Below are 12,101 nucleotides of genomic sequence, written 5' to 3'. Positions count from 1 at the left end.
TTGTTATAGCAATCTCTTCAGAAATTCTTGGAGGCAGCCTTGAAGTAAGCCCTGAAGAGTTGTTGAAGGAGTCACTTGAGGATTTTTTAAATTAATCTTTAAAGGAATCATTAAAGGAAATAATGAATAATTTGTAGAGCAACCTTTGAAAGAATCTCTGGAAGAATTCCACCTGAAGGTATGCTTGAAGAATTTTCAGGGAAGAATTTCTGGTGGAATCTGTGAATAAATGTATAGAGGAATTATTGATAAAATTCCTGGTACAACTCCAGGAAGAATTTCTGGAGGAATCCCTATTACAGCTAATGGATTCCTGGAAAAACTTCAACGTAAAATAACTATAAGCATCGAAAGATTACGGAAAAATGTTTAAAGAAATTCCTAAAGCCATTCTCATATTGATGACTATTCAGAATAACCCTCAACAGAGATTCCTTATAATTTTAGAGTGTTGCCGGAATACTTTTTGCGGATTGTAACTGGAATTCCTCAACAGTATCTATTTGTTCCGGTACCTTAATTTTGAAAGTCTGCTCTTTCCTTCTACGATTATTTCCCAAAAATCGTAGAAATAATCCCCCAGTCACAGAATTCGAATAAAATAACAATCACATATCCACTAGATAGCTGCCCAGATATTTCAAAACATGCGAAGAAATATAGTGTTGCTGCAACGAGCTTTGACAGTCGGTCAAACGGTTGCATCAACATAAATCGGTTTTGAAGGTTGTGAAATTCTTCACGAAGTAGCTCCGGAGATTCATCATGGAGTTGTTTCTGGAAAGTGCTCCTGGAATTTCTTTAGGAGTTCCATTTGGAGTTGCATTTTACTGAGAGATGCTATTGAAGTTTTTTTTTTCAGGAATTCCTTCATAAGTTTCTTCTGTAGTTCTTTCAAACGTTCCTGCGGTAATTTTGTTCTGGTTTGCTCTCAAAATTTATCTAGGTCAGATCTTGTTTTTCCTGAGGAAGTCAGCAGCATTCCTTTTAAATATCCCCAACTGGGACAATGCTTGCTACTAAGCTTAGTGTTCTTATTAGCACTTGCACAATTATGAACTGAGAGCATTCTTTGTCATTTGACGATTTTTGCATCCTGAGAAGTCAAGAAAATGTCCATTGCGAAAAGACCGTCGACTGTCGGGATTCGAAACCACGACCCTCGGATGGTCATGCTGAATAGCTGCACGTTTATCGCTTCGGCTTTTTGAGTAATACATAACATACTATTTAGAAGCTCTCTATAAATACCTCTTAAGATATCTATAGAAAAAATCCTACTATTAATTCAAGCATCTTTTTTGAAGTTTTTGAAATTTTTGAATTCTTTGAAAAATTTAATCAAAAATTTCCCCTAGAGTACATAAATTCCTATGAGACCACATCTAATAGCTTTCATGAATTCGTCGTAAAATATTTCTAGGCATTTCCGCTACGATTAGTTATTTGAAAAAAATTTCCAGCAATCACTCGAGGAATCTCTCGAAAGATACCACTATTTGGGGTGACTTTAATTGCCATTTTCGATGCATCTCATGGCTAGTATGAAAACTAGTCCTTTTAGTGGCTATGCATAACATATTCTTGAAGCTTGCCTCATTGTTTTCATTATTCTAGTTTTGGTTTGCTGTAAAAATAGTGGCCCAAAGTCACCCCGAGTGGGTCAATATCACCCCGAACGATGTTATCTAACCTGTTGGCCAAGTACGTATTGACGGATCGGTTGTAGAAATCTTTCGTTTCCCAGAACTTCGTCTATGGTTTTTTGCGGATTGTTTCAGGGATCCAAGACGTGTTGAGGAGTTATCAAATAATCCCTCCTAACACCTTCCAAGGCATCAATCAAATCTTTACTGTGATTTCTCAGGAACCTTGATGGTGGTGTTTAATTTCCTATGAAGTTCTTAATTCGACTCGGATCAGCATCTACTTGATGCAAAACTTTAAAATTAGGAAAAATAAAAAAAATGATTTCAACAGGTTAACTGCATCCAAATGTATTGATTGTGCGTTGATTATCCGTTTTGCGTACGTTTTCCATTTTAGTACAAACCGGATCAAACGGATTGATAAACGCAAACTCAAACGCAAAACGCAACGTATCCATTGTGCACCGTTCTTTAGCCAATTGAAACAACCGTTACTGACAACGCGACTATCTAGGCTGCTCGGGAAAAGGAGTCAATAGGGTCGTTTAACGATTTTTAACGAGCTCATTTTTCTAAGTTAACAAAAAATTATTACGTTTCAATATTCTACCTTTGATATTACAAATAATTCAAATGTAATTATAGTACAAATTTCAAGTGCGTTTTAGGTACCTTCAGGACACCAAAACTTTTGAAAATTTTCTTTCTGGTTCAATTTGAAACATAAATTAGGAATACGTTAATACCTAATTCTACTAAATAATTCAAATTCTTTCTACAACCGATATGTTGTAACACTTCTCTAGGTTGGATGTAAGAAGACGTGGGAATATAATGAACAACTCATAATAACAAGCGAAACGCTCTTCCCAAATTGAGTAACATTCATAATTACATAAGCAACTCAATATCGTGACAACACGCTCCAAGCCATCAAAACATCAACTTGGGGAAATCAACTCCCACTTGTTCTCGTTGCTCGTCCCATTTTCCGAGGGGCTCAGAGGTTGGAGAAGTCGGAAAACATCGCCAGCCACAGAGCGACAGGAAGCGTATCAATTCGGTTGTCGTCATCCCGTCTGTCATCGTGTCACACAATTACGGCAGACGGCTCAACAGAAGAAGAGGACGATTCCTGGGCGGGCGTCGAAAAAGCTCGGAAAATCAGATAGGGTCTGTCTGTTTGGGGCAACTGTTTGCGACAGAGGGCAAAAAAAGCAAAACAACACCATCCATCCGATGATGGGAGATCCGCAAAAATACACAACTCGATAGGCGATGATGACGATACTCGTTTCCTGCAGAATGGATCCCCTTTCTGTGCAAATGTGCTCTATTCCATGTACGATGATGTGCCTTCTCCACTTAGGGTTACACCGAAGAAGTTGTATATCAAGAACGTTATTGCGGGCAATAATAAAAGCGACATCTAATTGGGAATAGCAAAACTTATCATTCAAAAACTGCTTTGGTCATCTAAAATGGTTTGGACCAGACCATTTTTCTCTAAAATTTAGAGAAAAGAATTTCAAATTCTTGTGAATAAACCAGTATTATGATTACATTCAAACTTGAATTCTTTAAATATTACTCCAAAACAAGTTTTCTGACTTTCAAGTTTTGATATACAAAGTCCTCGGTCACCTCAAAAAGAAGCCCTCGATGTTTCCGATGTGCACTCCCTCTATCTATGTTCGCACCCACTTGTCTCCCGATGAATGTTTTTCCCCACATAAGGAATAATCTGTCAGTGACTGTTTTTCTTCCACTTCTGTCGGATGTGATTGCCTGCCCTCGTGACACAAAACATAATGTGAATGTAATGGTGTCAGCCCTGGGCGCCTTTCTTTTTACTACTCGTTGTTTTGGTCACCCTATTCCAACTGATGTCTGTTATCCGGGTTATCCGTGTTTGTTTCTGTGTCATCGCTACAAAAATATGATATGTTTTTAGACACAATGTTTATCTAGAGATTAGTTGAATAGTCGAGTTATATTATGTCCTGTTGTGTCCTTTGTTTGGTTATCATTGGCTACAATTTGTAGCCAGCTTATGAAATAGTATGCAGAGTTCATACCCCACATCAACTAGCAAAAGACTTTTTGACTGAATCTGAACTATACTTTTATATTAAACAGTTAGATAAAACGTATCATACTTATCAATTCTCAGATATTTTCTTTCTTCCAAACCAAAACGACGAGTTCCGGGTTTACCAAAAGTTTCATTGTAATTTGGAATACCATGACCTCACAGTAATGGATCAAATAGTGTGGAGTCCAACCTATAAAATTCAATAAAATGACATAGAAAACATAAAATTGTAATTTAAAAGCACGAATTGAATCTTTTCAAATTGGAACTTTGGTTAGTAAACTGTTTTGAGTGTAATATTTACATAGGATTGCATGAAAATTGAAAATTGTATCGGTTTCTGAAAACCATATTGTGGATCAATTTTCATATTATGGATCAAATTGTGGCATATTACGGATCAGTGCGCAAAATCAAGAGATTTTCAACTCAATACATCTGTATTGCATGATTTGTCGAAAGTTAACAATGTGTCACTTATTACTGCAAAAAAAAGCAGTGTTAGAGCTGGGAACAAGGGTAAAATGCCCTTTTTTGTGATACTGCATTGTAGTAACTGATACATGAACTGTTTTCGCCCCACACCAAGTTTTCCACCCATTTTTATCTACTAAAAATGAAATTTACAAAGCTTGATGTTTTATTAGATTTATCCTATTGTCTGAAAATGTCGACAATAGTGCATAAAATGGCAGAAATCTACATTCTTTGGAAGTGATCCATAACCGTGGTAAACAATCATTTCCTGACCCATACTATGGATCACTAGTTAGAAGTGCTAATATTCGGTATTTAGAATCAACAATCAAGAAAAATGATTTCCAAAGATAAATTCATACTAAATCGAAACGAACAAGCATGTTTTATGCTATAAAATTTGGTAACAGGTGGTAACTGTGGGAGCTTATGAATGCTGACGGCACTTCTTACAGAAAACGACCATATAATGATAGCTGTGTGGTACCAACTAAACATTTGTCAAATACACCGTTATTTAGCGGTTGAATGTTGTGCTTAACATTACAAATGGCCATGGGACTAATAGTATAACATGGGAAAAATTTTTTTACGTCAACGTTTATGTTTTGAGCGAGTTATCCGATGTTGAACGTCAAATTGATCCGTCACTGTGGGTGATCCGTAACTGTGTGGGCATGGTAAACTCGTTAAAAAAATCACGTGAAGATTTTGATACCGATTCTTCTTAGAAAATCGACAAAACAGTTTTTATATAGAACTGAAAACGCTACAATATTTTTTCCTAGGTTTCTGCTTTTCTGATGAAAATGGACGTACTTCTCTTAACAACCACCATGTAGCTTCAAGCTTTTAATGACCAACATCAAACATACTCCCCTAAAGTACAAAGTTAAACACAGAAATCAAATTTTCCACGACCTTCTTGGCTCTTGGTGAGAGGGGAAAAACTTTTCTCGGTGATGCTCTGCTCATCCCATGGGCATATTATACTTCGCTCTGCAAACTCTTGGCTCGGAAATTTCCGCCAAGCACACACGTTGCTCTTTGAGTCAGGAAAATGTGATTAAATGTACCCGGGTGTGCCACGTGAAGCGCACATAACTTAATGTTGTCACGGCATAAAAATTAACAAGGCAGGCTCTTCACTGATGTAAATATCAAGTTTGATTGTAAACATGTGACGTCACTCCTATCGTACCATATATCTTTCGGACCACTAGATCATTTTTTTTCGCAAATCTGTTCGAGGTGGATAGGAATGACGTCGTCAAGTAGCTGTCAGTTTTCGGAATATATCACCTTCTCAATGTAGTACACCGTGAATGTTGTGAATTCCATCCAGGACGAACGCAGTTTGCTCTAGAACGGCTTTTGATCTGGGAATCGTATACAAAAATACAACAGAAATAAACACTGTATTCTCCATCCACTCTGCAGGCTAGTAGGCCTACTTCGTCTATCATTTATGACCAATTTAAATATTTTGTCGGTTTTAATTTGCTCCAATTGTCATCGCCTACTCTTTGTGCCCAAAGTGCTCCATTTTGCCAGCTAACCAACAAGCTGTGATCTACACTCGATTAAACACCCCGGTTTTTTTTTCATTCCAATTCTTTGCATTTAATTATCATCGACATCATTGCGTGTAATTGTAGTTTTTTTGTGTCTGTTCTCACTAGCCAATGGGTCGTTCCCTCGAGCCATGTTTTATTTACATTTCAACCTCTCTTTTTTATTTCATGTTGAGCAATGTGCGTTTTTCTGTTGGTGAATCGAATCAATACCGTACGCTGAGAGAACAGGGATACTCATGTCCGATGGTTATTTAATCGGAAATTGATTGTAGCCGGTTCGCTTTTTAGTCCGACGTTGGTAATTGATAGCACTGCGATAGCAGTGCCTACCATGAATGGAATAATGGAATTGAGTAAAGAACGTGAAATTTCCGAACAGAAAAGTTTGTTCAACGAAATTAAATCCTTTAAATTTTGAACGAACCAGGGAGAACAGGATATTCAGCCATATTTATGACTTTTCCGGATATTCTCCCAAATTATTGTGTTTTGCTACGGCTTAACGGATCAGGCAGCCTAGCAATGTCATATTTTTACTATGACGTTGAAATCCTACGTTTTCGTCGCATTCATCATCAAACCCTCGTCAACGGGAAACAACATTGGTTATTCTCAGTCGTTTCCCTCACTTGTGTTTTGCTGTCTTACGGATTTGCGTTTGTCTCGAGTGTAACATTCATGTAGAGAAAAACATTACATAACGAACCTTCAGGATTTTCTAGTCAACTGTGTTTAGCAGAAAATAATAGTTTCCGCTACAACCCTTGGACATAAACTCATAAATTTTCCTTCGATTTCTCGGCGAAATTCAACAGTGTTTTACTATTCGGTCTATTCGGTCATTTTGAACACCCCATTTTTTCTTCAACTTCTCGACACGTTTCAAAACCATAAAAAAGCTCAAATTTGGAAAAGGTTTCCATGATGGTTACTACCAAATATAGTAAAGCAACACTGAGAAATTTGAAAGGCCCTTAAAATGTGGATCTTATTACGAGAAAACGGCACAGACCCTTAAAGTGGCATTTTGAACCATATTACTCCAAACATATCTAGTTTCTAGAAGTATCCTGAATAACTCGGGAATATTCCTGTAGCCGGAGTTATTCTAGTGATTCAGCGAGTCAGGTCCAGTGAAAGAGCTATTCTTGTGGACATGTCAAGTTATTTTTATTTAGATGCAATGACAATCATTTAGATTTGCATAAATCATTAAAATCTGATATTCAACATGAATGAAGAGTTCACATCCGGTAAATTCTAAACGGTCCAATTACAATTTACCGGATGTAGCCACTCGGACATTAGGTCCGGTCCTGGAGAACCGACTATACACTGGTTGGATACTAAATCGTTGCAAATTTTGAAAAGTGGAGATCAAACAGTGGAAATAATTAATTAATCATTAAAATGCGTTCCCATAAGCTTGGTATAGAAGATTAGATACAAATTGGTCACTTTATAGTAAATTTGAGGCGTCCCGGGGACCCGATAATGGTCATTTGTAGGGTCAATCAAATTCCAGGAAACATGATTATTCAATTCAATCGTTTCTCAAAAGGTTCACACTAATGCGTTTTTCATAAAATTATTTGATATGGAGACCACATTATAACTGATACCGAAAACTATCACTCAAGCCTGTACGGGTTAATATTTATATATTAAACACATCTTAACTAAAACACAAAGCAAAAGTGTAAAACAAACAACATTATTAACACAAACAACAAACACACAACAACTATTAACACAGTTTACGAGCTTCGTAAAAAAAGTTACGTAAATTGAATTTACGTAAACAAATGTCTTCGTGAATCGAAGTTTTAGTGCATAGAGAGACATTCAATCATTGAGAACATCAAATTTTGTGCAATTTTGATTCTCAATAAACATTTATGCATGCCTTCCTCCGTGGTTTACTGGGTTCCTACTTAACTGTTGCTTTTTGTCAGCTTATTGTGGCCTTCGTCATCAAAATTCGTGGCTTTCCTTGTAGTTTGGTTTGTATTAAGTAACGTCTTAAAATGTATGTTAAATGTAAACGACACATAACTACCAGTCTTCCATTTATCTGTAGGTGCATGTTGAGGACTGTTTAAGCTTGGAACGGTATGAGAATAGAATTGATTAGGTTAACTATGAATAAGTTTTCACAACTAAGAACTAAGTTTTAAACCTAACGTCCAAATATGTAGGCTTAAACCTTTGATGAAATTTGGAATTGATCTCTTTGAACCATAAACCACTCCTTACTGATATATCTAATTCGTAAAAAAAAAGTCTGAGGCACTCAAATCTTTGTCTACGAAGGTCATAAACAGTTCCTTACAAAACTCATATTCTCGAAAGGTGATTTACTTTATACCTTCTGGTTTGCTGTGGACGCTATGAATCTTCATTCTTCATCTACAATTCTAGGATCTACTGATTTTGAGCGTGGGGCTTGGAATCACTGTTCACTGTAAAGAAGGTTGATTTGATTGATTTGACTTTATTAACGAGATTTTTAGCCCTGGGCTAGTTCATCTCGGGACCAACGGCTTTACTTCCCTTCCGAAGGAAGTCGTCACTATAACTTTTTACGTCATAAGTGACTATGTTGGGGATGGGATTCGATCCCAGGTCCTCGGCGTGAGAGGCGAGTGTTCTAACCACTACACCAGGTCCGTCCCCAGAATGTAAAGAAGGCTCTCAGTCCATAAACATGAAGGCTCTTATAGAAACTTAAGCTGATAAGCAGTATCATCTTGTGAAATATGTACTATGGTACTTTGCATTAAATTCTAGCACCGACGATCTTGAAAACCTTTAAAAATGCGTATAGATCTCGCAAATACTTCTAATTGTATTGCTGCATTCTGCACGAATTTCCATAATTGTCCAAGGGATGATCGTGCTGAAAACACCAAAACGTTTAGAAGTAACTGCGACACTACACTACAAGAATTAAAATATTCGCATCGGCTACGAACGCACAACTAAGGTGAAGATCAACAGAAGCCACACTCGTAATTTCCTAAAGCGCAAAACTATGGACACTCAAATTTTATCGCTTGAATACTCGCTGAATAGTCGATTGAAATTTTCAAATGAAACATAATTGGGTTCTCTAGATTTGTGCTCTTGAAAATTTGATACGTGGCTTTGATTTGTCTACTGCATGTGCTCATGAGTAGTTTAGATCATAAACAACATATTTGAACACTTTTCTATTGTGTATTTTGATAAATGTAGTGTTTTCCTATTATCCTTATTCATTATTTAAAAAATGTTTTTGCATGATGTAGAAAGTGAAGTTGAAGTTTGATTGCTGCACGCTGTTATAGCTTGACCCGGCACCGAATCGCACCTTGATAATACCCGACACCACTACCTTTGCAACTACACAGCACCCGTCGATGATTTGTAGTGTCCCCTATTGCTACAAACCTACGTACCATGTTCTCAGAATGCAACCTCCACCCTTAATAACCAAGTTATGACCACAATCGATGAAGATGAAATAACGAATCCCCTGTTCAATTCTATCCACCTTACCCCCTCAATGGTCTATAATAACCACCCACGAAAACTAAACAAACTTCAAACCTGTCGGAAACGATCGTCTCAAAACCGTCCTATTCAACAATACAATCAACTTGATCCAACTCATCATCCTCTAGACGGCCGATAAAGAAGAGGACTTACCAACCGTACTACTGTCATCGATGGGAACTTCTCCGGTCACGGCCTCGTCCACAATATCTATAACCTCTGCGGCTTCGATACCGACCGATTCCCAAACGATCACCAGTCAGTTCAAGAACGTGGCCACCACCACATCCTTGAACCGCCCAGATCTGTCATTCGGATTAGATGAAGAAACCAACGCAGAAGACGAAGTCGAAGAGGAAGAAGACGAATACGAAGATACGGTCATAATCACGGAACTTCCCAATTCAGTAGCCCCAGCAGCCCCGGCTGCTACCACGAGCACTGCTGCTCCAACAACCCCAACCGTATCAACAACTGTTAGAACAACGACGGAAACAGAAATGGAGGCTACCATCACAGTCAGTGATATCCCTACGACTCCGACGGTCGAATCGTTGCCTCGGTCTCTTCCTGTTACTACAACTCCGGCAGTAATCACTACAACAGCAACAACAGGGACACCACCGCCTACTACAACACAGCTTGAACTCGTAACAGCGCCAAGTGTGGTTTTGGTTGAAACTACCACAGCTGCTACTAGTGACACTGCTATGACTACCTCTTCTACTACTACTAGTCTTGAACCAAAGGTAGCGACTTGTTAGACTCCAACTTTCATTGTTTTCGATTACATTAGAACGCTAGTGCAAGTTTATTTTGAGAAAGCGAAACGTGCGAAACAAGCTACAACCCGTCTTTTTGACAAGCTTTGCTGACCGAAAGTTATTTCAAATATGCACCCAATACTAAATGAAGATAGCAATTTAATGCAACTTAACTTATATTTTGCCACATCGAAGATAATTTTAAGGACGCAGTTTTTTATGGCTTCAAAAACTTTTGTAAAAATTTTTTTTTTCTTGGTATTATTTCATCAAACTAACTCTGTAATTTAATGTAAATAGTAAATTATTTATCCTGGGTTCTTGTAATTATATCTGTAATTATCATTTAAACGCTTTTTTTCAAACCCCTTTCTGTTAGTTACACTTATCATTTCATGTAATATTCTCTTAATTTTTAAACAAAAAGTTCAATCGCTTTATTCGTACCTTCATTTTCTAAATGTCAATTTTCTTTTGTTCTAGATTACAACCTAAGAATTTACGCTAATCGATTTCGTTTTCTCTATTTCCCAAATATGATTATTACAAAAAAACAGGCTACCACTGAACCAACCGTAAGTAGTAGTAGCAGCAGCAGTAGGAACAGCAATACTCCCGTGAAACAGCAAGAACCTAAGGAAGACTACGAGAACTACGACGAAGAGTATGACGATGAGATCGAAGAGGAACCCACGACGGTTGCTGTTCCCACCGGACGGCAGCAGTCCGGTAACGTGCAACCGGCTGTTGTTAGTACTGAGGTATGGTATTTTTGTGCGGCATTCAACGAATTGTTTCCAGTTAAACACTATCATTCTTGAATCCCAACTTTTATGATTACTAGGACTGTATTCTCTGTCCCATTCAAGTGTTTATTAAAACACTTCTTTCATTTTTCTATCGGCCAATTTTCATGGGTCAAGATGTCCTTCTTTTAGTTTCTTACTGGTATCATTCCAGACATTACACTAATTTATAATATCTAGTAAAATTTTTAGTTTGGTAAAATGAATTAAGCTCGTAATAACATTTTGTTAGTACAAAGCAGATTTGCAGCAGTTCTGATTACTAACAGACGAATTGAAATTACCTGCTTGTAAGCAGTTAACCTAACTCAACCTTATTAAACAAAGCACTCATTGTGGTGATAGAAGATTGCAACGGTTTTTGCCTGTTTTTGTTGATAAAACAACTTATTTTTTCTTGAACTTCGCAATGGAAAAAAAAACTTTTAAATTCCTCCCCTTCAAATTTTCTTCCTACGGGTAACCGTTCAAATTGTTTCAAAAACCGATGCTTATGCCGCCGCAGATAACATCTATTCCATATCTTCATCAACGTAAAATCCCAACTTAAAATGTACCTACTTCTAGTAACATGTATCTCTCTGATTTTGATTTTTCAACTGAACAATTGAATCAAATTATTGATGCAATGTTCAAAACCACCACTGTGGCTGAACCAGTCCAAGTATGTGTACAATTTTATAATAAAGCCTGATGTGCTGCTGAACAGGAATCGCTAAAGAAATTTCTCGCCGATTCCTTGCAGAAATTTACTACAGCGACTTCCGTTTGAACTGACATCTCTTTTCAACTGCGTACTGCGATCAGAAAAAAGGCGCTTCCTTGATCGATTCCTTGCAGGAATTTTCCATGCATCAAGATAGGCCAAGAAATTACTTGTCAGCAGCGAATCAGGCTTAAAATTGTTATTGGATTAGTGGATCCAAATATATTTTAAAATATTGTAAATTGTTTTTCTTTTTCAATAATAAAGAGGACGAGTTGTTTATTTTTCTAACAGCTAATAACATACATATAGCATACTTGTTTAATTATGATTCGTGGTTTACTGTTAACCGGCCGAGTGAAAGTTTAATAACTACCGAAAAACTATACATTACATAACTGCATATAAACATCTCTCATGGAATAATTTGCAAAGCAATTCCAACGGAAGAATTATTTGATGTGCTACTATGATTTTTCAATTCAACACC

At 37.2% G+C, this 12,101-nt stretch overlaps 1 protein-coding gene across 12 annotated transcripts in view; it reads left to right on the top strand.

Annotated features, from left to right (window-relative positions):
* The window catches only part of LOC5577287, a 570,169-nt gene that overhangs the window by 524,402 nt on the left and 33,666 nt on the right, over positions 1 to 12,101 (top strand). For 11 of the 12 annotated variants that reach the window (XM_021843494.1, XM_021843492.1, XM_021843491.1 and 8 more), the window contains 2 exons: positions 9,464 to 10,084; positions 10,657 to 10,860. In XM_021843494.1, the coding sequence (XP_021699186.1) occupies positions 9,464 to 10,084; positions 10,657 to 10,860 (825 nt within the window). The remainder of the gene's footprint in view (positions 1 to 9,463; positions 10,085 to 10,656; positions 10,861 to 12,101) is intronic. The other variant, XM_021843497.1, reaches the window with a different exon arrangement.

Source organism: Aedes aegypti, chromosome 2 (assembly GCF_002204515.2).
Source record: "Aedes aegypti strain LVP_AGWG chromosome 2, AaegL5.0 Primary Assembly, whole genome shotgun sequence".
Taxonomy (NCBI): domain Eukaryota; kingdom Metazoa; phylum Arthropoda; class Insecta; order Diptera; family Culicidae; genus Aedes; species Aedes aegypti.
This window is presented reverse-complemented; position numbering and strand designations above follow the sequence as displayed.